Source organism: Anomaloglossus baeobatrachus, chromosome 10, assembly GCF_048569485.1.
Source record: "Anomaloglossus baeobatrachus isolate aAnoBae1 chromosome 10, aAnoBae1.hap1, whole genome shotgun sequence".
Lineage (NCBI taxonomy): Eukaryota > Metazoa > Chordata > Amphibia > Anura > Aromobatidae > Anomaloglossus > Anomaloglossus baeobatrachus.
In genome coordinates, this window is record NC_134362.1 from 209826711 (window position 1) to 209854675 (window position 27965).

At 54.7% G+C, this 27965-nt stretch overlaps 1 protein-coding gene across 2 annotated transcripts; it reads left to right on the forward strand.

The window, feature by feature from the left end:
- Window positions 1-27936, forward strand: KIAA0513 (KIAA0513 ortholog). Of its 2 annotated transcripts, XM_075326230.1 has the most exons (13): window positions 1-106; window positions 13656-14138; window positions 16866-16965; window positions 17229-17302; window positions 17380-17450; window positions 17526-17739; window positions 18164-18204; window positions 18807-18882; window positions 19230-19307; window positions 19828-19857; window positions 23969-24049; window positions 24752-24846; window positions 25101-27936. In XM_075326230.1, exons 2-13 carry the CDS (start codon window positions 13798-13800, stop codon window positions 25148-25150), a joined length of 1251 nt encoding a protein of 416 aa, XP_075182345.1. In that variant the 5' UTR covers window positions 1-106; window positions 13656-13797; the 3' UTR covers window positions 25151-27936. The 2 variants fall into 2 exon arrangements, with proteins under 2 accessions (XP_075182345.1, XP_075182346.1); XM_075326231.1 differs by lacking the exon at window positions 19828-19857.
- Window positions 27937-27965: the final 29 nt, after the last annotated feature.

Here is a 27965-nt window from a genome sequence, read left to right on the forward strand (position 1 = left end):
GTAAGATGGCCGTGCCGAGTATCTAGGCGCGCATGCGCGAATATCTGCCAGCTGCTGCCAGTGTGCGAGTGGGAACCGAGCAGAGAGCAGGGACCGAGGAGCGGAGGTGAGAGGAGTCCTGACTGGAGGGGCCACGGGGCTGAGGGGGCCCTGACTGGAGGGGCCACGGGGCTGAGGGGGCCCTGACTGGAGGGGCCACGGGGCTGAGGGGGCCCTGACTGGAGGGGCCACAGGGAGAAGGGGGCACAGGGGGTGTCTGCATATACCGTGTGCCCATGCGTGTGCAGTGCGAGTGTGCGGAGCGGACTGTGTCCATATGGTAAATAGGGGGTGTGTATAGTGTATACAGCTCTGGGGGATATCTGTATACTGTGTGTATAGATGGGGGTGGATACATATAACACTGTCCCATAGCTGGAAGTGTGTGTGTGCGTATATATATATATAGCAGATCCGTGTATAGAATGTGTCCTTATGGCAGCATGTATCTGGTATAGAAGTATAGATTATACGGCATTGTGTATAGATACAGGAGTATAATATATATATATATAATTAATCTCCTCAAGGACACATCGTATATTGTTTACATTGTATCCGCTCTCATCACATGTATACGTATTCCAATGGCCATTTATAGAGATATATATATCTCTATCTCTAACATCTCGGCTGTATATCCTATGACCACAGCTGTGCATGTATGGAATAAGCCGGCTGTGGTGCTGATGTCTGCACATGGTCACCGTAGATGTGACTATCTGCTTCGCTGTATGTATAAAATGTGCACATGTATATAATATTAAAGTTTATATTTAGGGCAGCACGGTGGCTCAGTGGTTAGCACTGTAGTCTTGTGGTGGCTCAGTGGTTAGCACTGTAGTCTTGTGGTGGCTCAGTGGTTAGCACTGCACGACTCAGTGGTTAGCACTGCACGGTGGCTCAGTGGTTAGCACTGCAGTCTTGTGGTGGCTCAGTGGTTAGCACTGCACGGTGGCTCAGTGGTTAGCACTGCAGTCTTGTGGTGGCTCAGTGGTTAGCACTGCACGGTGGCTCAGTGGTTAGCACTGCAGTCTTGTGGTGGCTCAGTGGTTAGCACTGCAGTCTTGTGGTGGCTCAGTGGTTAGCACTGCACGGTGGCTCAGTGGTTAGCACTGCAGTCTTGTGGTGGCTCAGTGGTTAGCACTGCACGGTGGCTCAGTGGTTAGCACTGCAGTCTTGTGGTGGCTCAGTGGTTAGCACTGCAGTCTTGCAGCGCTGGGGTCCTGGGTTCAAATCCCACCAAGGACACCATCTGCAAGGAGTTTGTATGTTCTCCCCGTGTTTGCGTGGGTTTCCTCCGGGTTCTCCAAAGACATACAGATAGGGACTCTAGATTGTGAGCCCCAATGGGGACAGTGTTGCCAATGTATGTAAAGCGCTAAAGGAATTAATAGCGCTATATAAATGAATAAATATTAATATTATATAGCGCCAACATATTTCGCAGCACTTTACAATCCGGTGGAGGGTTGTATAGACAAAAATAGGACAAAATAGTACATAACTCTACAGCTACAGTACAACAGTAAGAGTGAGGGCCCTGTTCAAAAGCTTACACTCTATGGGATATATTGTGCAAGTAACCTATAGCTGAGCCCTGATGTAACCTGTGCACTGTATATGTGATGTATAGTTAGTATACACACACGTATATACTGTGTGCTCATAGATATTACTGTAGGTGTATACGGTATATATGAGGGTGCAGTGCATACATTATATGTGATACTATGTCTCTGCTCTGTATACAGTGTGTGTGTGTGTGTGTGAGATATTATATATATATACATACACATATATATACACACACTGTGCCCGTGTCGTGGGAGCCTGCGCTTTGTCTTGCGCCATTTCTCGCCGCGGTCACGTCTGTGACATTGCGCCACGTCCCTCCTTCCGCTGTGCGGCCGCTGCAGTCGTCAGAACTTTTGCTACAATGTATCACCTGAGATTCTTGGGAACAAATAGTTTACATTGTGAGATGCGGTTAACCCCTTCCTTCCTGCAGCGCTCCCGGTGTCACGGTGACATGTCACGCTCCAGACAGCTGGCACCCGTTAACTCTGTGTGTGCTGCAGCCTCTTGATATTCAGCTCGCAGCGGATTGTGTCGCCCCGGGGCCGTGATACCCACAATTGTTTACTACAATCTATTTATATCGTGGCTTTCGGCGTCGGAGGGGTTTGTGGTTGGCGGGTGCAGACGTTACAAGGTATCCGCGATCCAAATTCATTGATCCAGTATGTGGGATCCGGTTGTTACCCCAGAATCCGCAGGAGCCAGCGGAGACAGGAGCTTGCAGGATGGTGGGAAGGAAGAAATTGTATTCCGCGCCTTTAAATTGGATCCTGATTCCGGCAGCAGTGACGGTCAGTAAATCAGCTCCCGGGTCTCGTGCGTCCTGGTCAGCAGGTTGGGTCACAGCGCTATGAATATGGGGGTGCAGAGATTGTACACATTCCCCACCCTCAGCCCCTGAGGCTAGGTTCACATTTCCTTTGTTTTAAATCCGTCAGCGACGGATCCATGTTTTTTTTTTTTAGATGGCAACGGATTTGTTTTTCACAGGATTCCGTTCACAGGAATCCTGTGAAAAAACTGTTACGTTACATCCGTTGGGCGTCCGTTTTTTGACGGATCCGTCGTGATCCGTTTGTGTTTGGGACAGCCCAGTGGGTGTGCTAAACATGCTGGGCATGCTCAGTAGAGCATGACGGAATCCAGCGCCATAGACATCCATTACAAGCTTGAGGGATTCCTGCGCGGTGCGTTAATTTTGACGGCCAAAAAAACGTTACATTCTGCATTGTTTCTGCCCGGCGGTCAGTCCAAAGACGACTGACCGCCGCGCAGCGGATGCAACGCAAATTCATCAGTCGTAATCCGCCGCTCATACAAGTCTATGGGAAACAACGGAATCCGCCAAACGGATACAGTTTACCAGAGCCGCGGATTGTGACTGATACAAATTGACGGAAATGTGAACCTAGCTTTAAAGGCTCCGCTCCTCTTAGAGGGCAGCATATTATTATTATTATTACTATTATTATTATTATTATTATATTATATATATTTTTTTTTTCTTTAAAGGGGCAGCTCAGATTTTGTGCTGATTTTTGGGTCGGGGGCGGATTGTACATTCAGACCATCTGCATTAACCCCCGCCCTGCCGGCGTCCCCCGGGTACGACGCCCGCCCCGGCTTCCCGCAGACTTGACCCAATTCAGCGAGGTTCCTTTTTCTTACAGACCAGATAACATTTTGCGGAGGGCGATGGGGGATTGCTGAGATTACAACCAATCGCCGGCGGCTTTATCTGCTAATGTCCTTTTGAGAATGCAGAATAGTAATCCCCATTTTAATGTCTTTTAATCCGAATTGTCTGAGTGTTTTCTGGGGCTTTTCCTGCTGCATCCGAGGGACAGAAGTCTAGTGTCCACCACCGAGCGGAGGAGGAGGGAGTGACGCTCGCAATCTGTCAGCCCCCGCAGACTACTACTCCCAGCATGCCCCGACAACTGCATCCAGAATGGGACTTTCTAATAATACTTTTAATTTGTTTCAAAATCTCTGCTTGCTGTCAGTAAATAGAAACAAGTTTTGCATTCAGTGGCTGAAAACGTCTGATCTCGATCTGTTCGCACCGACAGAGGTCGTGACAGCAGATCTTCAGCCTCCGAGATGATTCTGTTCACTGACAGCAAGCAGAGGTTTTGTGAATGTAGAGAATGGAGCACAAATTCTGATACAAAGTTGCAGATTGAGGACACAATGGAGATTCAGAGAGGAGTTCTAGTACTGGGTGGAGATGATGAGGGTCATCCTCCTGCGTCACCATAGCCCGAGCCTTTAATGTCGCACCGGGGTCTGCTGCGCAGTCCTCCACTATAGGCACCGCTCTAATAACGGTGTAATATACATCCACCATAGGCTCAGACTGAGCCTCCTGGTTCATGAATCCAATGCCGAACCCCAGTAAATATTGTCACTGGTACTTGGGGTGTCGCCCCCTGTATGATCGGTGACCCGGGGGCTTGGCTGACTGTTATTTCTCGTATTTCGGGGCAGTGGTGTCTGTGTCTCGTGTTTTTCGCTTCCCTCCTGGTGATCTGTTTTACCTCCCACCGTCCTCAGACGTACGGGGAGGATAATTGGCTTCTGATGAAATTATCCAGTCGTGTGGATCTCCTGCCGGCGAGAGGGGGAGGGGAGACGATAAATGTCGCAGCTTGTACCGAGCTGTGGAATACGCCGGCGACATAGTGTCATTCCCCACTGCAGGGGCTGAAAACTGCTGCTTGTCACACGGGTTATCAGCCTGAAGGTCCAGTCAGACCGGCCCCCACCCCCACACACTTTGAGCTGCTGTCGCCTTCTGTTTTGCCGATGCCGTTACCCCATGCACTGCCCTCGCCTTCTTTGGTGCTGTCCTCGCTCCTTATCTGAGATTTTCTCGCCTCTCCTGGCGCTGCTCTCACCTTTTCTAGAATTGTCCTAATCTCCTTATGTGCGGCCATTTCCTCTCCTGCCCTCGGTCCTTCCGTTAGTGGTGCCCTTCCCTCCCTGGCACTGCCCCTTCCCTGGTGCTGCCTCTGCCTTCAGTGGCGCTGCACTTCTCACCTCGTTCAGTTCTTTTCTTGCCTCTTCTCTGCTACAATCTTTGCCTTTCTAGCGTTGCCCTTACCCCTTTGCTGGCACTGACCTAGCGGTGCCCTTACCCCTTTGCTGGCACTGACCTAGCGGTGCCCTTACCCCTTTGCTGGCACTGACCTAGCGGTGCCCTTACCCCTTTGCTGGCACTGACCTAGCGGTGCCCTTACCCCTTTGCTGGCACTGACCTAGCGGTGCCCTTACCCCTTTGCTGGCACTGACCTAGCGGTGCCCTTACCCCTTTGCTGGCACTGACCTAGCGGTGCCCTTACCCCTTTGCTGGCACTGACCTAGCGGTGCCCTTACCCCTTTGCTGGCACTGACCTAGCGGTGCCCTTACCCCTTTGCCGGCACTGACCTAGCGGTGCCCTTACCCCTTTGCCGGCACTGACCTAGCGGTGCCCTTACCCCTTTGCTGTCCCATGCTTTTCTGGTGCTGCCCTGGCTTCTCTTTTGACATGGTCCCTGCTTTCCTGGCACTGTCCTTTTTTATAGCGTTGCTTTTACCCCTTTCCAGGCCCGTGTTTTCTGGTGATGCCCTGGCTCCTGCTCTGACATGATCCCTGCCTTCCCTGGTGTTGCCTTTTCCCTGGCGCCGACCCTGCTTTTCCCTGGCCCCACCCATTTTCCCTGCCTTCCCTGGTGCTCCCCTTTTCCCTGGCGGCGCCGGCCCCCTGCTTTTCCCTGGCGGCGCCGGCCCCCTGCTTTTCCCTGGCTTTTTTTTCTGCCCGCTGAGCCCGGGGTACACAGGACTATGTGCTTGGAGAAGGTGCTGGTTTGGGTGGACCCCTCAGACTGTGCCCACCATTTCTGCCCGGACCCTGGTTTTCCTGTATCTTCATTACTAGATGGACCCATAGAAAGTTGTTGGCATCTTCTGATGGAGCCACGGCCGCCATGTTGGTTGTCACTCAGCGTTATCCAGTTGTGCAGTGATGGCCGCCTGTGCATTGTATGACTTCGGTATTACATGTGTGCCGTTCAGGACCCTGGTAAAGGTGGGTGACTGGCGCTGCACTTGGCCCACAGGAAATGTGACTGTATTCTCAGGGATCGGGGGTGTTAGCTGCTGAACCGAAAAAACTGTAAATGAGGAAGCGTCTGCAGGAGCGAGCGCGATGGAGAGAACAATGCTGCTCCACCTGCGCCGCAGCTTCTGAGTCTCCCATTCATTTCAGTGGAGAGTGAGGTCTCCCGTGAGACTGGAGGGAGGCCCTGAATCTCGGGGCCTTGAGGTGCCAACAATTGGGGATTGATATGCCACAAAAAGGAAAATGCTCCACTCTAGAGCTGCATTCATACTTCTGCACTGATCACAATGCCCCTACGTTCAGTGACATCCGCCTCTGGTGAATTTGGCGCATCTTTCAGCAGCCGCGGCATTACACGAAACATGCGTCTCAGACTGGAGAACATTTGTCGTGATTGACCCCACGTCCGTGGCACAAATTCTGATTTTCGGCCTCGTTCGTCCGCACCCCTCATCCTGGCGTTCTGTCCACTGTTACCGGATCTAACCAGGACTGATGGAAAAACAGCGAAAGTCTGAAAATTAGGCACGAAACAATGTAGCAAAAACCATTTGATGAATTTGGAGACTAAACCCACAGAACAGAGGAGAATCACAAAGATTTTAGGGGGTTTAGTTCTCCTGGGTAATGTCACACAGCAGAATTGTGATTGCAGCTCTGGAGTGAGTGACATTACAGCTGGGATGCCGCGGTTGGGCTTCTCTGATGCCAGCCTCCCGGTGTTGGCAGCGGCTCGGTGTGGATACGCCAGGCTTCCTATGTTGTTATCTCACCGTCTGTTCCCTTCCTCCTCGCCGTACACAGCGCTCTGCCATCCTGCTGCCGCCATCAATTTATCCTCTTCTCATATCCGGCCGCAGCGGCTTTATCCACAATGACTCATTTCTGCCATCTAATAAAGACGGGTGCATGCTGGGAGATGGCACCAACCATGATACTGTATACACTGGGCAGAGGCTGACAACTGCTGGACAATAGAGCGCAAGAAGCAGCTCTCTCACTTCATATTGACATACTGGGTGTAATCCTCAGTATCTGTATTATTCTGTATATATACACACTGCACAGTACCACTTCTCCTGTCCTGTATACTGGGTGTAATCCTCAGTATCTGTATTATTCTGTATATATACACTGCACAGTACCACTTCTCCTGTCCTGTATACTGGGTGTAATCCTCAGTATCTGTATTATTCTGTATATATACACTGCACAGTACCACTTCTCCTGTCCTGTATACTGGGTGTAATCCTCAGTATCTGTATTATTCTGTATATATACACTGCACAGTACCACTTCTCCTGTCCTGTATACTGGGTGTAATCCTCGGTACCTGTATTATTCTGTATATATACATTGCACAGTACCACTTCTCCTGTCCTGTATACTGGGTATAATCCTCAGTATCTGTATTATTCTGTATATATACACTGCACAGTACCACTTCTCCTGTCCTGTATACTGGGTGTAATCCTCAGTACCTGTATTATTCTGTATATATACACTGCACAGTACCACTTCTCCTGTCCTGTATACTGGGTGTAATCCTCAGTACCTGTATTATTCTGTATATATACACTGCACAGTACCACTCCTCCTGTCCTGTATACTGGGTGTAATCCTCAGTATCTGTATTATTCTGTATATATATACAATGCACAGTACCACTTCTCCTGTCCTGTATACTGGGTGTAATCCTCAGTATCTGTATTATTCTGTATATATATACAATGCACAGTACCACTTCTCCTGTCCTGTATACTGGGTGTAATCCTCAGTACCTGTATTATTCTGTATATATACACTGCACAGTACCACTTCTCCTGTCCTGTATACTGGGTGTAATCCTCAGTACCTGTATTATTCTGTATATATACACTGCACAGTACCACTTCTCCTGTCCTGTATACTGGGTGTAATCCTCAGTACCTGTATTATTCTGTATATATACACTGCACAGTACCACTTCTCCTGTCCTGTATACTGTGTGTAATCCTCAGTGTCTGTATTATTCTGTATATATACACTGCACAGTACCACTTCTCCTGTCCTGTATACTGGGTGTAATGCTCAGTATCTGTATTATGCTGTATATATACACTGCACAGTACCACTTCTCCTGTCCTGTATACTGGGTGTAATCCTCAGTGTCTGTATTATTCTGTATATATACACTGCACAGTACCACTTCTCCTGTCCTGTATTCTGGGTGTAATCCTCAGTATCTGTATTATTCTGTATATATACACTGCACAGTACCACTTCTCCTGTCCTGTATACTGGGTGTAATCCTCAGTATCTGTATTATTCTGTATATATACACTGCACAGTACCACTTCTCCTGTCCTGTATACTGGGCGTAATCCTCAGTATCTGTATTATTCTGTATATATACACTGCACAGTACCACTTCTCCTGTCCTGTATACTGGGCGTAATCCTCAGTATCTGTATTATTCTGTATATATACACTGCACAGTACCACTTCTCCTGTCCTGTATACTGGGTGTAATCCTCAGTACCTGTATTATTCTGTATATATACACTGCACAGTACCACTTCTCCTGTCCTGTATACTGGGCGTAATCCTCAGTATCTGTATTATTCTGTAGATATACACTGCACAGTACCACTTCTCCTGTCCTGTATACTGGGCGTAATCCTCAGTATCTGTATTATTCTGTAGATATACACTGCACAGTACCACTTCTCCTGTCCTGTATACTGGGCGTAATCCTCAGTATCTGTATTATTCTGTGTATATATACACTGCACAGTACCACTTCTCCTGTCCTGTATACTGGGCGTAATCCTCAGTATCTGTATTATTCTGTAGATATACACTGCACAGTACCACTTCTCCTGTCCTGTATACTGGGTGTAATCCTCAGTATCTGTATTATTCTGTGTATATATACACTGCACAGTACCACTTCTCCTGTCCTGTATACTGGGCGTAATCCTCAGTATCTGTATTATTCTGTATATACACACTGCACAGTACCACTTCTCCTGTCCTGTATACTGGGTGTAATCCTCAGTACCTGTATTATTCTGTATATATACACTGCACAGTACCACTTCTCCTGTCCTGTATACTGGGTGCAATTCTTAGTATCTGTATTATTCTGTATATATACACTGCACAGTACCACTTCTCCTGTCCTGTATACTGGGCGTAATCCTCAGTATCTGTATTATTCTGTATATACACACTGCACAGTACCACTTCTCCTGTCCTGTATACTGGGTGTAATCCTCAGTACCTGTATTATTCTGTATATATGCACTGCACAGTACCACTTCTCCTGTATACTGGGAGTAATCCTCAGTAGCTGTATATTGGAGCCTGTGTCGGTGGCGGAGCTCGTGCAGCACCAGGGACAGCTCCTATATACAGCCCCCATCATCCTGTATACGGGGTATAGGACTATCAGCACACTGAGTGCCAGGATAGCCGCCCCCCTCCATAGATGAACACTGCAGGTTCGGGGTTTCGGTGCCAGAACCCTTCCAGGTCTCCACTGCTCATTTCTGGGATATCACTGGGGTCTTACGCGGCTCTGGCCCCCGCAGATTTGTGCCTTTCACCTTTGCACCCAGCTCTTGATGAATCCCGGCACGTGCCACTGCCCGTGGTGCCAGCAGGTTGCGCTTCACCCAGGCTTCAACTTGCGCCATCTGCCGTATATCTACATTAGATTTATGGAGCGGGCACAGGAGCTGACACCAGAGAGTAACTGCTGCAGATAGAGCGAGCGCCAATTGCTGTAGGTTAACCTTCTAAATGCTGATGTCATTGATGACTTCGGTATTTGAGAGTTTTGAAATGTGGAAAGTGTCCCCTGGGCACAGACCACACACACACACACACACACACACACACACACACACACACACACACACACACACACACACACACACACACCATGATTGTGGGGTGTGGATGGTATTGGGGCTTACTGAAGACCCTGGAGTCTTCCATGTTTACACATCTATGAAGCCCGCCCAGACGAGTGCAGATTTGGTTTCTCCCTTTCCCCAAAAAACGGAATAAAAAGATCAAAAAATTGTTTGGCCCCCAGAACGGCCATGATCAACGTTGCAGCTCGTGCCGCGAAAATCAATCTCTGATCAATCGGAAAATACAAAAGTTACGCCCTGTGCCCCCTTATTATCTGGGGGTCGTGTATCCTGCACCCCCTCTGTATATGGAGTTTCTGGCTAGTGATGATGAGCCGGCGGCCGCCCTGTGCCCCCTTATCTGGGGGTGGTGTGTCCTGCACCCCCTCTGTTTCTGGCTAGTGATGAGGAGCCGGCGACTGCCCTGTGCCCCCTTATCTGGGGGTGGTGTATCCTGCACCCCCTCTGTTTCTGGCTAGTGATGAGGAGCCGGCGGCCACCCTGTGCCCCCTTATCTGGGGGTGGTGTGTCCTGCACCCCCTCTGTTTCTGGCTAGTGATGAGGAGCCGGCGGCCGCCGCCCTGTGCCCCCTTATCTGGGGGTGGTGTATCCTGCACCCCCTCTGTTTCTGGCTAGTGATGAGGAGCCGGCGGCCGCCCTGTGCCCCCTTATCTGGGGGTGGTGTCCCCTGCACCCCCTCTTCTGTTTCTGGCTAGTGATGAGGAGCCGGCGGCCGCCCTGTGCCCCCTTATCTGGGGGTGGTGTGTCCTGCACCACCTCTGTTTCTGGCTAGTGATGAGGAGCCGGCGGCCGCCCTGTGCCCCCTTATCTGGGGGTGGTGTCCCCTGCACCCCCTCTTCTGTTTCTGGCTAGTGATGAGGAGCCGGCGGCCGCCCTGTGCCCCCTTATCTGGGGGTGGTGTGTGCTGCACCCCCTCTGTTTCTGGCTAGTGATGAGGAGCCGGCGGCCGCCCTGTGCCCCCTTATCTGGGGGTGGTGTGTCCTGCACCCCCTCTGTTTCTGGCTAGTGATGAGGAGCCGGCGGCCGCCCTGTGCCCCCTTATCTGGGGGTGGTGTGTCCTGCACCCCCTCTGTTTCTGGCTAGTGATGAGGAGCCGGCGGCCGCCCTGTGCCCCCTTATCTGGGGGTGGTGTCCCCTGCACCCCCTCTTCTGTTTCTGGCTAGTGATGAGGAGCCGGCGGCCGCCCTGTGCCCCCTTATCTGGGGGTGGTGTGTGCTGCACCCCCTCTGTTTCTGGCTAGTGATGAGGAGCCGGCGGCCGCCCTGTGCCCCCTTATCTGGGGGTGGTGTGTCCTGCACCCCCTCTGTTTGTGGCTAGTGATGAGGAGCCGGCGGCCGCCCTGTGCCCCCTTATCTGGGGGTGGTGTGTCCTGCACCCCCTCTGTTTCTGGCTAGTGATGAGGAGCCGGCGGCCGCCCTGTGCCCCCTTATCTGGGGGTGGTGTGTCCTGCACCCCCTCTGTTTGTGGCTAGTGATGAGGAGCCGGCGGCCGCCCTGTGCCCCCTTATCTGGGGGTGGTGTGTCCTGCACCCCCTCTGTTTCTGGCTAGTGATGAGGAGCCGGCGGCCGCCCTGTGCCCCCTTATCTGGGGGTGGTGTGTCCTGCACCCCCTCTGTTTCTGGCTAGTGATGAGGAGCCGGCGGCCGCCCTGTGCCCCCTTATCTGGGGGTGGTGTGTGCTGCACCCCCTCTGTTTCTGGCTAGTGATGAGGAGCCGGCGGCCGCCCTGTGCCCCCTTATCTGGGGGTGGTGTGTGCTGCACCCCCTCTGTTTCTGGCTAGTGATGAGGAGCCGGCGGCCGCCCGTCCGCTCACGTCTCGCTCTGGATCTGGAGGTAGTGGAGCCAGTGTTAGATTAGTGAAGCGCACCGCGCCGCTCGTCTCTGCTGCTCGGCCCCATCCTCTCCCGTCTTCAGCCGGCCGTGCCCTCCTGGGCTGAGGGGGGACTGGCAGCAGCGGTGACTGCGCCCCTCGCTGCTTCCACGCTCGACATTAATTCGAGGAGACGGCTCTGAACTTGTGAAGCGTCGACATTTCATTGTGCGGGTTATGTAACTCCGGAGGCTGCAGGATGGGGTCTGTTCTAGGGTCCAGCAAGGGTTAACATCCCCCTCCTGTCCAAAATCATGCTCCAGTTACATCCAGAGCTGCATGCACAATTCTGCTAGTGATCTCTGACCCGATGCTTGGCAGCCGCAGCTCTGGCTGTGACTAGTGACATGAGCTCTGCTCCTGCCTCTTCCCCTCATCCTCTGATACAATGGCTCTGCGCTGCTGATGGGTTTAACTGACACCGGATTGTGCAGATTGGATTGTAACAGACCCTCAGCTGTGAGAGGTATTAGGTCAGGCCGGGCTTTAATTGTAAACCCAACTGTTCCATTCTCTGGCAGCAGAAGAGATTTAGAGCACAGCGTAAAGACCAATATTGCTACATTGTATGTAATGATTGGGGTGAGGGGTTGATCGTCCGGGGAGGACGTGCTGTGACTTGTAGTTCCTGGCGTCTGGTTGGCACTGCCCGCTCTCAGATAATTGTCCGTATAATGAGATCTGTCCGGAGCGCTGAGCCTCATCAGGTCTGATAACGGGGATCCGGGCAGACAGCGAGGACGCGGACGTCCACCCACAGCGGCAGCCATCTAATCCGTCTGCGTGGGCGAAGCTGCAGGGAAGGATTTGTGCTGCCTTCTGCCGTAGTGATAAAAGGAATATGGAGGGTCTGCTCCTGACACAAGGACCCCCAGAATTGCCTCCGCGGTACACAAAGTATAGATGTCGTCACTAGTGATGAGCGGGCACTACCATGCTCAGGTGCTCAGTACTGGTAACTAGTGATGAGCGGGCACTACCATGCTCAGGTGGTCAGTACTGGTAACTAGTGATGAGCGGGCACTACCATGCTCAGGTGGTCAGTACTCGTAACTAGTGATGAGCGGGCACTACCATGCTCAGGTGCTCAGTACTGGTAACTAGTGATGAGCGGGCACTACGATGCTCAGGTGCTCAGTACTGGTAACTAATGATGAGCGGGCACTACCATGCTCAGGTGCTCTGTACTCGTAAGTAGTGATGAGCGGGCACTACCATGCTCAGGTGCTCAGTACTGGTAACTAGTGATGAGCGGGCACTACCATGCTCGGGTGCTCAGTACTGGTAACTAGTGATGAGTGGGCACTACCATGCTCGGGTGCTCAGTACTGGTAACTAGTGATGAGCGGGCACTACCATGCTCAGGTGCTCAGTACTGGTAACTAGTGATGAGTGGGCACTACCATGCTCGAGTGCTCAGTACTGGTAACTAGTGATGAGCGGGCACTACCATGCTCAGGTGCTCAGTACTGGTAACTAGTGATGAGCGGGCACTACCATGCTCGGGTGCTCAGTACTGGTAACTAGTGATGAGTGGGCACTACCATGCTCGGGTGCTCAGTACTGGTAACTAGTGATGAGCGGGCACTACCATGCTCGGGTGCTCAGTACTGGTAACTAGTGATGAGTGGGCACTACCATGCTCAGGTGCTCAGTACTGGTAACTAGTGATGAGCGGGCACTACCATGCTCGGGTGCTCAGTACTGGTAACTAGTGATGAGCGGGCACTACCATGCTCAGGTGGTCAGTACTGGTAACTAATGATGAGCGGGCACTACCATGCGCGGGTGCTCGGTACTCATATGTAGTAGTGGCTGCTCATCACTAGTCGTCACCTGTGTAGCGGAGTCTGCTCTTGGCTTGTGGCACCCAGCTTTCCCAGATTCCTGAATGTCTGACGTCTGCACCCTGGCCCCATCCTTTTGCTGTTCAGGACTCTAGAGCAGTGCCGGCTGTAATGGCGGCTGTAATGGCGGCTGTAGGCTCTTTGCGGTCTGGTGACTGGCCGCCATTATGCTGTGGTTGGCCCCCATCTTTTCCGGGGTCCGGCCTCCAGTGTTGCAGGGTTTGGCGGTCGTTACCTTGTATCTGGCTGTTTTTGCGCTGGTCTCTAATCTCGCCGTCTTTCTCTATCCCCAGTCTTCCTGCGATGTCTGCACGTTGGGGGCTGCGCGGTGATTGACGCTGTGTGGAAACGGCCGCGGCATCGGGGGTCATCCTCATAGTTTTCATTCTGGACCTTCTCCTCTCCACCCGGTGCTGAGATCCAGGGGCACGAGCCATGGAGACCCCAGACGTCCCTGTGGGGAACCTGATAGACTTAGATACTGAACCCCTTGTGGTGGTCCCGGAGGGCCCCCCGCAGCTGGACACCGACGAGCTGCTGATGCTGGATGAGCCCACCCCTGAGAATGGGGAGAGGGGGCAGGAGAGCGACGCCACCGAATCCGCCGACAGCGACAATGAGATGGCGTCCCCCAACCGCCGCTGCTGGAATCACTCGCAGCGCTCTTCCTCAGAGTCCTTCTCCTCCAATCAGAGCACAGAATCCGCCCGCGACGAGCAAATGGCCGAACAGAAAGGATTCATCCGGCAGTACGTGGACAAGATCTTCACCGGAGGGTGAGTGGCAGAAGATGGTAGTGCATGCTGGCACTTGTAGTGCATGACGTGTAGCCGGCCGTACAGCGCAGTGAGTGTGATGGTGCATGCTGGCACTTGTAGTGCATGACGTGTAGCCGGCCGTACAGCACAGTGACTGTGATGGTGCATGCTGGCGCTTGTAGTGCATGACGTGTAGCCGGCCGTACAGCGCAGTGACTGTAATCACATTCTCATGGAGTTGGTATTTCCATTCCTCACCATTGTCCGGGCTCTGCTTGCTGTCAGTGAGTGGAAACTTATAATATTTACATTCTGAGATGTCCTGATCCACTGTAACAAACTGCACCTGTGTCAGCGGCGGCACGACATGCAGGCAAGTAATGGGCACTCACTGACAGCAAGCAGAGGTGTGGAAAATCGGGAAGAAGTGACATGAGGGGAACCGTCAGCCCTCCAGACTGATACATTGTAACAAGCTGTGGTGGGTGGAGATTTTCGCTGCTCACAAAGGATACATTGTAGCAAACCCTCAGCTGTGAGCAGTATTTATACAGAGATGGCGGTTATCAGGTGACTGCACAATACAGCAGCGCAGCTCCCCCCTCCCCCGGGCGCCAATGTTTCCAGCTGCCAAACCGCATCACATGAGAAGCTGTGTCCCGGCTGTCAGCGCAGAAAATGTGCCGATCCCACAATCCTGCCGCCTGCGCCCCCCGGGGAGCGGCAGCCGCGCCAAGCTTCACCGCTGGACTGTGTAACGCGCTCGTCTCCGGCAGCGCCATGAACCTCCGGCTGACACTGCCCCTGCACGGCCGGAAAAATGCTCGCTGTTAGCAGCCATTTTTAGGTTGCCCAATTAAATCCAATCTATTGTTCCCTGTTATCAGCCAGGCTGATTGTTCTTGGATACATTATTTTGGCTGAACATTTATCGCTTCATATTAACAACCGCAGCATGATTAAATGCCCGATGGTCCTCTTCACCGGGCTCTGCGCTCGTTCCCCCCGTCGCCGGGGCTCTGCGCTCGTTCCCCCCGTCGCCGGGGCTCTGCGCTCGTTCCCCCCCGTCGCCGGGGCTCTGCGCTCGTTCCCCCCGTCGCCGGGGCTCTGCGCTCGTTCCCCCCGTCGCCGGGGCTCTGCGCTCGTTCCCCCCGTCGCCGGGGCTCTGCGCTCGTTCCCCCCGTCGCCGGGGCTCTGCGCTCGTTCCCCCCGTCGCCGGGGCTCTGCGCTCGTTCCCCCCCGTCGCCGGGGCTCTGCGCTCGTTCCCCCCGTCGCCGGGGCTCTGCGCTCGTTCCCCCCGTCGCCGGGGCTCTGCGCTCGTTCCCCCCGTCGCCGGGGCTCTGCGCTCGTTCCCCCCGTCGCCGGGGCTCTGCGCTCGTTCCCCCCGTCGCCGGGGCTCTGCGCTCGTTCCCCCCGTCGCCGGGGCTCTGCGCTCGTTCCCCCCGTCGCCGGGGCTCTGCGCTCGTTCCCCCCGTCGCCGGGGCTCTGCGCTCGTTCCCCCCGTCGCCGGGGCTCTGCGCTCGTTCCCCCCGTCGCCGGGGCTCTGCGCTCGTTCCCCCCGTCGCCGGGGCTCTGCGCTCGTTCCCCCCGTCGCCGGGGCTCTGCGCTCGTTCCCCCCGTCGCCGGGGCTCTGCGCTCGTTCCCCCCGTCGCCGGGGCTCTGCGCTCGTTCCCCCCGTCGCCGGGGCTCTGCGCTCGTTCCCCCCGTCGCCGGGGCTCTGCGCTCGTTCCCCCCGTCGCCGGGGCTCTGCGCTCGTTCCCCCCGTCGCCGGGGCTCTGCGCTCGTTCCCCCCCGTCGCCGGGGCTCTGCGCTCGTTCCCCCCGTCGCCGGGGCTCTGCGCTCGTTCCCCCCGTCGCCGGGGCTCTGCGCTCGTTCCCCCCCGTCGCCGGGGCTCTGCGCTCGTTCCCCCCGTCGCCGGGGCTCTGCGCTCGTTCCCCCCCGTCGCCGGGGCTCTGCGCTCGTTCCCCCCCGTCGCCGGGGCTCTGCGCTCGTTCCCCCCGTCGCCGGGGCTCTGCGCTCGTTCCCCCCGTCGCCGGGGCTCTGCGCTCGTTCCCCCCGTCGCCGGGGCTCTGTGCTCGTTCCCCCCCGTCGCCGGGGCTCTGTGCTCGTCCTCTTCTCCTCGCAGCCATTTTATTTCTAATCTCTGCTCTGAATTCACTCATCCGAAACTAACAACTGCAACCCAAGCAGAATCCGGCTCCGGGGGAGAGAGGCGAGGATCTGCGGAGCGGGGATGGGGGGGAAGGGGGGGGGGGCTGCTGTGCTCCCGGATTAGAGGTTGGATGTGGGGGGATCTGGGGATGTAGCTGACGCTGCAAAAACTGTGGAAATCCACTTGGCAGGGGGGTCCTGAATAAGGGGAGAGGGTTAATGGCCCCCGGTGCAGATCACTGCGCTCCAGGGCTTCAGCCAAGTGACGTGTGAGGGATAAGGGAGCGGAAAATAATAGCCTGTAATGTGTAATAGATGTGGGGGGCCGGGAGTGTCCCCGCTCCTGGAGGCCGCCTTGGTGTCTCATCATGGCGGTTATGGTAGGAGGCCGCTGCCGTTGTCACCCGCTGCCCCCTCCGTTGTCACCCGCTGCCCCCTCCGTTGTCACCCGCTGCCCCCTCCGTTGTCACCCGCCGCCCCCTCTGTTGTCACCCACTGGGCACGTGTTGGCCCTTGTGGGGTATTTGTGGGCTTCCAGGCCCCGTTTCGGACGCTGGCTGTGCCCCTGTGTAACCCGTGTCTTGTTCCCTCCAGGGAGGACGTGGACCAGGACGAGAAGGCTCGATTCGCGGAGCTCTGCAGCACGGAAAACGGCAAGGGCCGAGAATGGTTTGCGCGTTTCGTCAGCGCTCAGGTGATCGCCGCGGATCTTGCGCTCAGTTGCCGTCGTCTTGTCCGCTGTGTTGTCCGCTGTGTTGTCCGCTGTGTTGTCCGCTGTGTTGTCCGCTGTGTTGTCCGCTGTGTGGTCCGCTGTGTGGTCCGCTGTGTGGTCCGCTGTGTGGTCCGCTGTGTGTTATCATCCACTTTACTACTGTTGTTACAAAACCTCAACTCCCACCGTCCGGTGACGCCGCACGTATACCGGCTCCCGTGTAATTAACCCCTTTGTCTCCACAGCGCTGCAATTCCAAGTGTGTGTCGGAGCAGACCTTCTACCGGCTGGTGCAGTCCTTCGCGGTCGTCCTCTTTGAGTAGGTGTCCGCACCGTGGCCGCTCGGCGCCGTGGTCTCCTTGTTGCCCCCTCCCGTGATTCCTCTGCTTTCTCTAGGTGCTACCAGATGGACGACTTTGGTCCGGCCAAAAACCTGATGACCATGTGCTTCACCTACTATTATGTCGGTGAGTGGGGAGCAGGGGCCACTGCCGGGGGGTGCAGCCTGGTACCGGGACTAACGGATGTGGCACTGTCCCCAGGTAAACCGCACGTGTCCCCCACGGACTCGCGGGAGAAGCCGGTGAGCACGGGCAGCATTGACGCCTATCTGAAGTCCGCCAACAGCTGGCTCGCCGAGAAGAAGGACAACGTGGAGCGGCTGCTGAGGACCACGTCCGTCACTACCGAGAACATGAAGGGCTTTTTCGGGGGTCTGGAGAGCAAACTGAAGGCCCCCCTCTCCAAAAAGAACGAGTGAGTAACCTATGGGGCCATCACTACCTATGCATGGCGGAAGAGCTACAGGTCCCAGCAGGCATGACAATACTGTAATGAAGGTGCAGATTCTCTGCTTGTTGTCGGTGAATGTGGACATTCCTGTTCCTGATTGGAATCTTCTCACAGCAGAGGGTTTGTTACAATTGTATCTATCCCAAAGTGACAATGTTCCTGTACTCCGGACTGATACATTGTAACAAAGCAGCAAGACGGGGAGAGCGAAGGGTGCGGCCCTGAGGAGCGGCTAAGCTGGATGCCATTGTGACAAACCCTCAGCTGTGAGATGTCAGGACAGAGTTACAGCCTCACTGACAGGCAGCAGAGATATTGTAAATGGTGGCACATGGGTTTATGGTCTGTAGGAGGGACAGTAACGCGTCCATTACTTGTATTTTACCAGGCAATGTGATGAGCCATCGAGGGAGAAGCCGCCCGATGACAGTGAGTCACCCCGCTCCCGAACTGTGCCAGATATTATACCGCGGCCCCCCCCTCCCGTACAGTGCACCGCGGCCCCCCCCCTCCCGTACAGTGCACCGCGGCCCCCCCTCCCGTACAGTGCACCGCGGCCCCCCCTCCCGTACAGTGCACCGCGGCCCCCCCCTCCCGTACAGTGCACCGCGGCCCCCCCCCTCCCGTACAGTGCACCGCGGCCCCCCCCTCCCGTACAGTGCACCGCGGCCCCCCCCCGTACAGTGCACCGCGGCCCCTCCCGTACAGTGCACCGCAGCCCCCCCCCTCCCGTACAGTGCACCGCAGCCCCCCCCCCCCGTACAGTGCACCGCGGCCCCCCCCCCCGTACAGTGCACCGCGGCCCCCCCCCCGTACAGTGCACCGCGGCCCCCCCCCATCCCGTACAGTGCACCGCAGCCCCCCCCTCCCGTACAGTGCACCGCAGCCTCCCCCCCCCCCGTACATTGCACCGCAGCCACCCCCCTCCTGTACATTGCACCGCAGCCCCCCCCTCCCGTACATTGCACCTCAGCCCCCCCCCCCCCCCTTACATTATACCGCTATATCATGTCTGTTGTTTTTTTCCTCAGTTCCACTGCAAAGTCCGGAGGAGAAGAAAGGGGAGAAGAATTACCTGTACTCACACCTGAAGCAGCAGCCAATATGGTAAGACGCGGAGGCGCAAAGCATGAGGAAGCGCGACACGGGGGAGGGGATCATTATCCCTGCGATGTAGAATGATGGGAAGAGTCCGGCATCTGAGGGATCCTGACTGCCGGGGATCCATCAATGTGATGCCGGATTATTGGACATTTACAGCCGGTCAGGTGGATTACTGTGAGCTGCGTTCTGATTGGTTGCTGAGGTTTCCGCCACTATGGGTGGCAGCGGCTGTGTGGCGGCGCTCTCGGCAGGACACATTCACGTTTTTATGTATTTTCATGTTGCATAATAGTATTTCCAAATACATGGTTAATCGGAGGTTCTGCTGGTACTTGTTGTCCCCGTCACAGGCACTCGCTGCGGTTCTGGAACGCTGCGTTTTTTGACGCTGTACATTGTGAGAGGAGGAAGCGATCGCCAACGACCAGGTGAGGGGATTTCTGTATGTGAAGGGTTAAATAGACCGCCTTCACCCCCAAATGTCTTCCTTCACCCCCAGCCTGAGTATTGCCAGTGTTAGAGCTTCATCCGCTGGGATAACGGGCGCCGGCGGCCATGATCGCGTCTTCTCATAAATCCGCTAATGAGACGTAATCAGCAGATAACGCTCCTGTAAACATGTTGACATTCTTGTAATGAGCCTCTCGCCGTCCCCGTAGATCGCGGTGGCGGCTCTGATGAGCGGTGGCAGGTGTTCTCCGAGCCGCGCTGCCATCTGCAGCGGCCTTAATGGCGCAAGAAAAGTGTCGCTGAGACGTTTATATCGCCCCCGGTGTCCGCGGAGGAGGTCACAGGGTCACACTGGAGTCAGATATAAACCAATCACCGGAGCGACTGATGATGTCATAGTCTCCCTCCTGCTTGTTGTGATGTCATTCTCTAACGCTTCCCTATGCTGTGACCTTTAACCTCTAATCTATGCTGAACTTATTTCTGCTGCCGCTGCAGAGGGACCGAAGGCGAGGAAGAGGAGGAGAGGTTTGTGCTGTTATATGGCTTGTAATGGTTTGTAATGGCTTATATCTGGGGAAGGGGCTGTAGAGATCAGCGGTGACATCACTGAGAACACCTCCTATCCATCACCAGAGATCAGCGGTGACATCACTGAGAACACCTCCTATCCATCACTAGAGATCAGCAGTGACATCACTGAGAACACCTCCTATCCATCACCAGAGATCAGCGGTGACATCACTGAGAACACCGCCTATCCATCACCAGAGATCAGCAGTGACATCACTGAGAACACCTCCTATCCATCACCAGAGATCAGCAGTGACATCACTGAGAACACCTCCTATCCATCACCAGAGATCAGCGGTGACATCACTGAGAACACCGCCTATCCATCACTAGAGATCAGCAGTGACATCACTGAGAACACCTCCTATCCATCACCAGAGATCAGCAGTGACATCACTGAGAACACCTCCTATCCATCACCAGAGATCAGCGGTGACATCACTGAGAACACCTCCTATCCATCACCAGAGATCAGCGGTGACCTCACTGAGAACACCGCCTATCCATCACCAGAGATCAGCGGTGACCTCACTGAGAACACCTCCTATCCATCACCAGAGATCAGCGGTGACATCACTGAGAACACCTCCTATCCATCACTAGAGATCAGCAGTGACATCACTGAGAACACCTCCTATCCATCACCAGAGATCAGCAGTGACATCACTGAGAACACCTCCTATCCATCACCAGAGATCAGCGGTGACATCACTGAGAACACCTCCTATCCATCACCAGAGATCAGCGGTGACATCACTGAGAACACCTCCTATCCATCACCAGAGATCAGCAGTGACATCACTGAGAACACCTCCTATCCATCACCAGAGATCAGCAGTGACATCACTGAGATCACCTCCTATCCATCACCAGAGATCAGCGGTGACATCACTGAGAACACCTCCTATCCATCACCAGAGATCAGCAGTGACATCACTGAGAACACCTCCTATCCATCACCAGAGATCAGCAGTGACATCACTGAGAACACCTCCTATCCATCACCAGAGATCAGCGGTGACATCACTGAGAACACCTCCTATCCATCACCAGAGATCAGCGGTGACCTCACTGAGAACACCGCCTATCCATCACCAGAGATCAGCGGTGACCTCACTGAGAACACCTCCTATCCATCACCAGAGATCAGCAGTGACATCACTGAGAACACCTCCTATCCATCACCAGAGATCAGCGGTGACATCACTGAGAACACCTCCTATCCATCACCAGAGATCAGCGGTGATATCACTGAGAACACCTCCTATCCATCACCAGAGATCAGCGGTGACATCACTGAGAACACCTCCTATCCATCACCAGAGATCAGCAGTGACATCACTGAGAACACCTCCTATCCATCACCAGAGATCAGCAGTGACATCACTGAGAACACCTCCTATCCATCACCAGAGATCAGCAGTGACATCACTGAGAACACCTCCTATCCATCACCAGAGATCAGCGGTGACATCACTGAGAACACCACCTATCCATAACCAGAGATCAGCAGTGACATCACTGAGGACACCTCCTATCCATCACCAGAGATCAGCGGTGACATCACTGAGAACACCTCCTATCCATCACCAGAGATCAGTGGTGACATCACTGAGAACACCTCCTATCCATCACCAGAGATCAGCGGTGACATCACTGAGAACACCGCCTATCCATCACCAGAGATCAGCGGTGACATCACTGAGAACACCGCCTATCCATCACCAGAGATCAGCGGTGACATCACTGAGAACACCGCCTATCCATCACCAGAGATCAGCGGTGACATCACTGAGAACACCTCCTATCCATCACCAGAGATCAGCGGTGACATCACTGAGAACACCGCCTATCCATCACCAGAGATCAGCGGTGACATCACTGAGAACACCTCCTATCCATCACCAGAGATCAGCGGTGACATCACTGAGAACACCTCCTATCCATCACCAGAGATCAGCGGTGACATCACTGAGAACGCCTCCTATCCATCACCAGAGATCAGCGGTGACATCACTGAGAACGCCTCCTATCCATCACCAGAGATCAGCGGTGACATCACTGAGAACGCCTCCTATCCATCACCAGAGATCAGCAGTGACATCACTGAGAACACCTCCTATCCATCACCAGAGATCAGCAGTGACATCACTGAGAACACCGCCTATCCATCACCAGAGATCAGCGGTGACATCACTGAGAACACCTCCTATCCATCACCAGAGATCAGCGGTGACATCACTGAGAACACCTCCTATCCATCACCAGAGATCAGCGGTGACATCACTGAGAACACCTCCTATCCATCACCAGAGATCAGCGGTGACATCACTGAGAACACCTCCTATCCATCACCAGAGATCAGCGGTGACATCACTGAGAACACCTCCTATCCATCACCAGAGATCAGCGGTGACATCACTGAGAACGCCTCCTATCCATCACCAGAGATCAGCGGTGACATCACTGAGAACGCCTCCTATCCATCACCAGAGATCAGCGGTGACATCACTGAGAACGCCTCCTATCCATCACCAGAGATCAGCGGTGACATCACTGAGAACGCCTCCTATCCATCACCAGAGATCAGCAGTGACATCACTGAGAACACCGCCTATCCATCACCAGAGATCAGCGGTGACATCACTGAGAACACCTCCTATCCATCACCAGAGATCAGCGGTGACATCACTGAGAACACCTCCTATCCATCACCAGAGATCAGCGGTGACATCACTGAGGACACCTCCTATCCATCACCAGAGATCAGCGGTGACATCACTGAGGACACCTCCTATCCATCACCAGAGATGGAGCTGAAACCCTCAAGACTGATACTCAGAGGATTGCTTAGACTGGATGCGATTGTTACAAACCCTCAGCTGTGAGGAGTTTTGCCTTTTCTTCTAGGTCACTCTGGTACAAGCACTGTCCTTCTTCGGTCACTTTCCTGTTTGGAGCTTTCATTGATGATGATGATGATGATGATGGCTGTGACCCACCTGCAGCGCTGGGACTGGGGCTGTGATGGGATAAATGCCGCTTTCACAGCCGTCAGCCCCTCTCTTCTCCCCGCAGGCTGCTGGTGACAGCTCCTGTGTCTTGCAGCTGCACACGGGGACGCCCCCAGCAGAAGATGGCGGCTAATGACTGCTCTTGGCGTCAGCTGCCGTGGATTAATTACAGCCCCCACATTGCCGCGCGGCGCGCTATCTCCCGCAGCGTCAGGACCCTCTTGTAGTTTTTGACATTTCGGTAAGAGATAATATATTGGGAGAAGTAGAGGAGCCGCGTCACCGCCTGCCTCATTATCCCGCTGACAATGTGCGGCCCGAAATAGACCCTGTGCCCGGGGTCCTGGAGAAGAGCATTAGCAAGTTGTGCCGTATGTCACCGTCTCCACCATTAGATCGGAACCTCCTGCAGTCACGTGCAGTGCTCCATAATAGAAGTGCCCAGTGCTGGCGGTGTCCAGTGAATGGCGGTGCCACCTAGTTCTCAGTGATGGCGGTTGCAGCCTGGCGCTCAGTGATGGCGACTCCGCGTAGGTCACGGTGATGGCGACTCCGCGTAGGTCACGGTGATGGCGGCGCCGCCTGGCTCTCAGTGATGGCGGCGCCGCCTGGCTCTCAGTGATGGCGGCGCCGCCTGGCTCTCAGTGATGGCGGCGCAGCCTGGCTCTCAGTGATGGCGGCGCAGCCTGGCTCTCAGTGATGGCGGCGCAGCCTGGCTCTCAGTGATGGCGGCGCAGCCTGGCTCTCAGTGATGGCGGCGCAGCCTGGCTCTCAGTGATGGCGGCGCAGCCTGGCTCTCAGTGATGGCGGCGCAGCCTGGCTCTCAGTGATGGCGGCGCAGCCTGGCTCTCAGTGATGGCGGCGCAGCCTGGCTCTCAGTGATGGCGGCGCAGCCTGGCTCTCAGTGATGGCGGCGCAGCCTGGCTCTCAGTGATGGCGGCGCAGCCTGGCTTTCTTTCTGCGGCACAGGTCCTCTTCCTGTGATGTGTGACTGCTCGGAGCTGCGGTTTTGCTGCAGGTGATGACTTTTGTTTTCTGATTTGTCGCCTCAGAGATAAGTGGTATCACATGACGCAGGAGGAGCGCGACGACAGCCTCCAATTCAACGAGAACATCACGTTCGGACAGCTGGGGTACGTCTGGGGGTCACCTCCACTGTGTCTGTCTGTCTGTGACTCTCACTCTTTCTTTCTTGCTCGCGCGCTCGCTCTTTCTTGCTCGCGCACTCTCTTTCTTGCTCGCGCGCTCGCTCTTTCTCGCTCGCTCTCTTTCTCGCTCGCTCTCTTTCGCGCTCGCTCTCTTTCGCGCTCGCTCTCTTTCGCGCTCGCTCTCTTTCGCGCTCGCTCTCTTTCGCGCTCGCTCTCTTTCGCGCTCGCTCTCTTTCGCGCTCGCTCTCTTTCGCGCTCGCTCTCTTTCGCGCTCGCTCTCTTTCGCGCTCGCTCTTTCGCGCTCGCTCTTTCGCGCTCGCTCTCTTTCGCGCTCGCTCTCTTTCGCGCTCGCTCTCTTTCGCGCTCGCTCTCTTTCGCGCTCGCGCTCTTTCGCGCGCGCTCTTTCGCGCTCGCTCTCTTTCGCGCTCGCTCTCTTTCGCGCTCGCTCTCTTTCGCGCTCGCTCTCTTTCGCGCTCGCTCTCTTTCGCGCTCGCTCTCTTTCGCGCTCGCTCTCTTTCGCGCTCGCTCTCTTTCGCGCTCGCTCTCTTTCGCGCTCGCTCTCTTTCGCGCTCGCTCGCTCTCTTTCGCGCTCGCTCGCTCTCTTTCGCGCTCGCTCGCTCTCTTTCGCGCTCGCTCTCTCGCGCTCGCTCGCTCTTTTTCTCACGCTTTCTCTCAATGTCTCTGCAGGACGTTCACACATAACATGTTGGCTTTCGGGCTCAATAAGAAGTTGTGCAGCGATTTTCTGAAGAAGCAGGCGGTGATCGGCAATCTGGATGAAGGTGAGCTGTTGTGAGCGGTTCTTGTCCGCCTCTCGCTGTCCATAGCAGGTTCCCAGGCTCTTGTGACTACAACTCCCAGCATGCCCATTTGTAAAGTGAACAGTGCTGCCACCTAGTGACCCCTCACACCTCACCTGAAGTGCGAGTTCTGCTCCGGAGGTGACTAGAGTAGCAGATTGTGCGGCTGTCAGGGCATGCTGGGAGTTGTAGTATCAGGTCGCGGTATTGATTGTTTCTTCTGCTTTATCTTGCAGAGAAGTTCAAGCAGCTGACGGACTACATTGAGCGGACGGCGGTGGAGTAGCGGCTGCCGGGGCGGAGCGCAGTCCGTGTGTGCCAGTATTGGGCTGAGGGCGCCTTGCATGCTTCTCCCACCTCTGCCCCGTGGCGAGCCCGGTCTGTCGGGGGGCGGCGGGGGCCGGGGCAGTCACACACTGTATATTTTCCAGCAGTCTTTTGTCCGCTCCGAGTATTTGCTAGACGTGTGTGCTGTGCGTGTAGCGGGAGGAGGGCGAGAGCCGGCCAATCAGAGGAGACCCGAAAAGTCTATATTTTTTTATACAAGCAGGAAAGGATGCTCATGGTGCCCCCCCCGCCCCTGCTGGGTGTTGTAGTGCGCTTTGTGTATTGGTTCGTTCCCCGGTGTGTAGATATTTCTAGTCTTATAGAAGAGTATATATACAGTACATAGGACGTCTGCAGATATATATTTATTACTAGGAGCACTCGTCCCCCGGTCTCCACGTCGTTATCGGGGGTTTATAGAGAATATATATATATTTATTTTTTAAAGGTGACGGCTGGAAGAAACCGCGATCAGTAATTTATTTCTCTTGGGACTGCAGCGTTGGATATGAAAGGCCTCCCCTCCCCCACAATAACGCGTCCGGTCCCCATATTGGAGCAGCTCATGGTCATTTTCTCCCTGACAACTAGTTTCCCAGGCCTGGAAATGGTTGTCAGACTCTCATCCCGCAGTCATGTGACAATTGAGGCCCCTCCCATGGCTGGAAATGATGCATCATGGGAGCTGAAGCAATATACGGCTGGCGATACTTGGTCACTTTTATCTGTTTTTAGTTCGTATTCTCCCCCTCCCCCACAACAATGCTGCGATTTTCCCCCCCCGTATAGTGATGGCGGATCTTAGTGACACACATTTTCCAGTGCACGGTTGATTTATGCGTTCAGCCTCCTTTTTTTGCTTTGTCAGTTGCTCCTCATCCGTTGCTTAGCAACAGACTACAAACTGATACTTTGTCACCATCAGTAGATTCAAAAATGTATCAACTAGAAATCTGTTACTAAGGAGCAACTGTCAGACTGTGCAGTGGCGGATCGGAGCTCGGCGCCGTTTTATTTCCCTGGGGACGCGGCGTAAATGCATCGCTCAGGTGTCTGCAGATTTAGGCGTTTTGCTGTCTCAGTGCAGGGAGAGGAGCCTTTGTTGCCGCGTTTGCAGTTTAAAGGGATTATCTGTCGCTGGGGAGATCAGGAACTTATAGAAATCTGCCCGCGGCTGCCCCTACAGGCACAAAAAGGGTTAAAGTGAGATCGGCCGAGAAGCCAAAAAAACGCATAGTGACCAATCAGATCGCACCTCCCATGTTCTGTCCGTCGCGAATAATATGAGACCTGAAAGACCAAAGCCAGACGTGGTGACCCCTATAACAGCGCCATCTGTGGTGTCCCCCACCCCCGATAACGGAGAATGCCATGGGTGCCCCTCTCCCAATAACTGTGCCGGGTGCTGTACACCCCCCCCCCCCCCCCCCCAATAACTGTGCCAGGCGCTATGCCCCCCCTCCCGGTAACGGAGCTAGGCACTGTGCGCCACCCCCCAATAACTGTGCCCCCCCCCTGGTAATGGAGCCAGGCGCTGTGCCCCCCCACCCTACCCCCCAATCAATAACTGTGCCAGGCGCTGTGCCCCTCTACCCAAACTGGAGCCAGGCGCTATGCCCCCCTACACACCATGATTGAGCCAGCTGCACGGTGCCCCCTTATAACTGAGCCGTCCAGAGGTGCCCCCAATAATGATGACAGCCACATTTGCCCCCCTAATAAAGCAAGGCACTGTGCCCCCCCCCTGCCGATGACGGGAGACTGTCGTTGGTCGGCCCCATATCTAGTCTCTATAGTAGTGAGCCCCAAGTATCACCAGCCGTAGTATCGCCAGCCGTAGTATCGCTAACCGCGGCATCGCTGTTTGGACCAGGCATGACATGAAGCGGAGGAGCCGCCCCCCTGTGCCGTTGGAGGGTCCAGGGTTCCCCGGGGGTCCGTACATTGTGGGGGCCGGTCTCTGCTTCGTGCTCCTGTGGGTTCTGTATCTTGTGATATTCTTCATATGAGGCCGGAGCAAACATTAACCCCCTGTGCGCTGTGAAGTGTCCCCGAGTCGTTCTGTATCTCTTATGGTGATGCGTGTGGAGGGTCCGCAGCTCAGTACCGCCATCAGGTGCATCTACTGCTGAATGTTCTGCGAGGTCTCGCGCCATCAGGCTCATTGTCACAACCACTGACCACCATCTTTAAAGGGGCGACGTCCTGGGTGCAGTTGGGGTTACTCTGGGTAACGCCTGTAGGGGGAGCAGTTCTTATTGGCAGCTGGGGATGGTCTATAATGGCTCACAGAATAGATCCCCGTGCTGGGGGGTCTCTGCACCCGGACTCCCACCAATCACAAAGTGTTAAGATAAAGAGGTTACATGTTAAAATCTTCCCCCGGCTCCTGCCTAAGGAATAACTCCAATCTGTAGTAATGACGCCCATCATGCTCGGGCAGGGGACGCCTGGAGCTGTACTGCCCCAAATCAGGAGATTATTGGTAGAACTGCCATAGGGGGCTGCAGAGTTGGGTCCAGTCCACATCCCCCACTCCTGGGTCTAGACCTGCTGGGTGGGGGGCTTCTCAGCCGTGCGGACCCTGGTGGGTGGGGGGGCAGTCAGCCGTGCGGACCCTGGTGGGTGGGGGGCAATCAGTCGTATAAGCTGGAGTTGTGGAGGTTCTGTTACATTGTATTTGGGGGGTGAGTTTTGTGTTTTTGTATTTATTATTGTTTCTGAAGAATAAACATTTGTCTGAGACCCCGACTCTGATTTCTTCTGGGTGATAT

What these genes read in the sequence shown, in the direction of transcription:
- KIAA0513 (XM_075326230.1), top strand. Translation starts at nt 13,798, where the DNA reads ATGGAGACCCCAGACGTCCCTGTGGGGAACCTGATAGACTTAGATACT. An exon ending in GGAGAAGCCGCCCGATGACA is followed by an intron (nt 18,205 to 18,806) that starts GTGAGTCACCCC and finishes TTTTTTCCTCAG; the next exon opens with TTCCACTGCAAAGTCCGGAG. An exon ending in ATCACGTTCGGACAGCTGGG is followed by an intron (nt 24,050 to 24,751) that starts GTACGTCTGGGG and finishes ATGTCTCTGCAG; the next exon opens with GACGTTCACACATAACATGT.